This window comes from Anopheles darlingi, chromosome 2, assembly GCF_943734745.1.
Source record: "Anopheles darlingi chromosome 2, idAnoDarlMG_H_01, whole genome shotgun sequence".
Classification (NCBI taxonomy): domain Eukaryota; kingdom Metazoa; phylum Arthropoda; class Insecta; order Diptera; family Culicidae; genus Anopheles; species Anopheles darlingi.
This window is the reverse complement of record NC_064874.1, coordinates 89,086,902-89,089,401: the sequence shown is the minus strand read 5'-3', so window position 1 is coordinate 89,089,401 and position 2,500 is coordinate 89,086,902. Positions and strand designations below refer to the sequence as shown.

Genomic DNA, 2,500 nt, shown 5'->3' with positions numbered 1-2,500 from the left:
TTCCCCAAGCTACATTAGTTTTGTCTCCTTGCTTCCGTTTCTTTGCTATGCTGCTCTTCTGTACCTAAGGAATCGGTAAAATCAATAGAGTGTATTTGTTACAAAAACAGAAACAATTTTCCAATGTTTAAATTGAATTAGATAAAAGACGCGTATGTCTTCCATGTGTGGGCTACGGTTCTGATTTAACCGTAGCGACCAACGCAGATGTGGAGCATGAATGAAGATCAGCTTTGTGAAGCTGGAGCTGCGCCGCTTTTTTGTTGCAATGATTGTTCTAAGATGATTACCGAGTGTATTTTTTACCTCAAAATGTAAATGGAATCTGCAGTAAAAAAAATAGAGAATGGGTGCGGAAACAATAAACCCCTTAGATACCAAAACGCTAGAACGTGACTTGATGCGGCGCCTGCTGCGATGTTTTGCGCAACGATCATCTGATCGCAGTGACAGCTTTTTGTTGTGCTTGTCTTGTTGGGACCTTAAGAAGCTCGTGTAGATCGCGGGAGATCACCATTTACTGAGTGTATAAACTGGAACGTGGAATTAAAAACCAGGATCAACTTGAGGGTAAGTTCGATTGTGCACGAAAGTATGAAAGTACACTGAGAAAGTAGTTTTATTGGATTTGTTTGCGATCGCCGCTGATCGGAAGTGCCCGGAAGAGCCGGATCGCACAGAAGAAGACTTCCAGGTGTGTGTTTATATATGAGCCCTGTTCTCAAACCATCCCTCCGGTTTTTTGAGAAAACATCTGGTAAATTCCTCCCAGCTACATATTGACTAATGTTAATTGATGATCGTGGTTGATGTTGCCTCTCCCTTTCACAGTGCGCATCGTTCGATGTTAGCTCCTTCGTAAGCGGTGTAATCGAGAAGATCGTTCGTACCGAGTATGATCTGTTGAATGCACCCCCTGAACGATGTGCTGAACACCCCACGTGTTCGATTGTGAACGTTTTCCTGGGGGAATCCTCCTGGAAAAGAAAGATACTCGTAAGCTAAATTGGTGCGATCCGTGGCATGTGATGTACCGTTACCTAGATAGGTAATTTCTTCGGAAAGGGTTTGAGGATCGTGCGGAGCGGAGTCGGGGGGAGAGTTAGCTAGCTTCAGCCCACCAGGAAGCTCGTAGCCATCGACTAACACGTGCAACACGTTTGCTTTTGTTTCCAGCAACACATTGTGCCAATCACCATCGGCCACATAGGCTTTCCACGGTTCCGCTGTCGTTGTTGTTCCATTTGCGCCGGCCTCATACTCATCCTCTTCAAACATGTTACTCGTTACGACGATGAATCCGTTGCGTATACCCAATCCAAAGTATCCTCCGTTGGCATCGGTGGTCCACACTAGCACACCATCGTTGAGGGTCGAAAGGTTGAACGATAAGTGTAGCTCTAGGGCGGATCGGTTGCCCATGGTCGAACCACCATGATCGTAGTTCCGTTTGTCTTTCATCTTAATCTTTTGCGACGGTATCAATATGTAGCTCTGATCACCGAATCCTAGCGAGGAGTATTTGGATGTCGCGATCTCGCAGTAATGACCCGTCCATCCTACACCACAACTGCACTGTCCGCTTGGCAAGCACAGCCCGTTGTTCCGACATGGCACCCGTTCACACGATTCCTGAATCTCACAGTTGGGTCCTTTCGAGAACTCGGGACACTTGCAGCGTGGCTGTGAATGCTCATCGAGCCAGCAGATGCCACCGCGTGCACAAAGCTCACCTCCACAGGGCGTACCATCGCAGTCCTGGATGTTTCGCGAGGCAATGATCGTGCTGTCGTTGAGCAGGACACGCGATCCGTTAAGATTGACATTGCGTATGCAGCCACGGAATGGCACAGGATAACCGGAAAGCGCATCGATAGGTAGCATGGACAGATCGGGCAAACCTCCAAGGTACAACTCCGAGCTAAGGCTGATGTACTCCTCACGCACCGTACCAACACCGGAAGAGCTTTTCCCCTCCACCCATAGTGTCATCCGTTTGCCGTACTTAACGATCCGGATCTGGTGCCATTCACCAATCGCTAGTACGTGATTGCTGCGTACGACGGTTGCCTGAAATCGTGCGGATGACACCCGATACTCGATGACGCCACCCTGCAGGCTAAGACTGATGAAGCCCTGCACGTTCGCATTCGAATCGAACGTCCGGATGAACATGATGATGCCTTTTTCAGCGAGTGGACGCACCTGTAGCTCCAGCACTAGCTGGCGTAGCTTCAGCTGCCGATAGTCTTCGGAACGAGCCTGTAGAGCATGTCCGTATCCTTCCGTATCGTTGCCGGTTGTCGGAAAGACGCGTAACACATCGTTAATCTTGTCCAGCTCGCGTATCGACTTGAGCAAGATAGAGTGGTTGTGTGGAATGATATGTGAATGCTGAACGATCCTCTCATACCGCGGAACCTCATTGTCCCGTAGAAATGCATCGGAATCAGCCGCGATGCGAGCACTGGCTGGCCAGCGCAATGCGACAAACGATCTT

General features: G+C 48.9%; 2 protein-coding genes across 2 annotated transcripts in view; one reads left to right on the top strand and one right to left on the bottom strand.

The window, feature by feature from the left end:
* The first annotated feature begins 463 nt into the window (after positions 1–463).
* LOC125951646 (MKRN2 opposite strand protein) overlaps positions 464–2,500 on the top strand; it is an 8,706-nt gene continuing 6,669 nt past the window's right edge. Inside the window, exon 1 of the mRNA XM_049680609.1 lies at positions 464–570. The gene's annotated coding sequence lies outside the window, so the exon portion shown is untranslated. The remainder of the gene's footprint in view (positions 571–2,500) is intronic.
* The window catches only part of LOC125959612 (protein eyes shut), a 6,521-nt gene continuing 4,846 nt past the window's right edge, over positions 826–2,500 (bottom strand). The window contains exons 6-7 of the mRNA XM_049692438.1: positions 1,041–2,500; positions 826–977 (exon numbers count right to left, since the gene is read on the bottom strand). The exon at positions 1,041–2,500 is cut by the window's right edge and continues 646 nt beyond it. Of these exons, the coding sequence (XP_049548395.1) occupies positions 826–977; positions 1,041–2,500 (1,612 nt within the window). The remainder of the gene's footprint in view (positions 978–1,040) is intronic.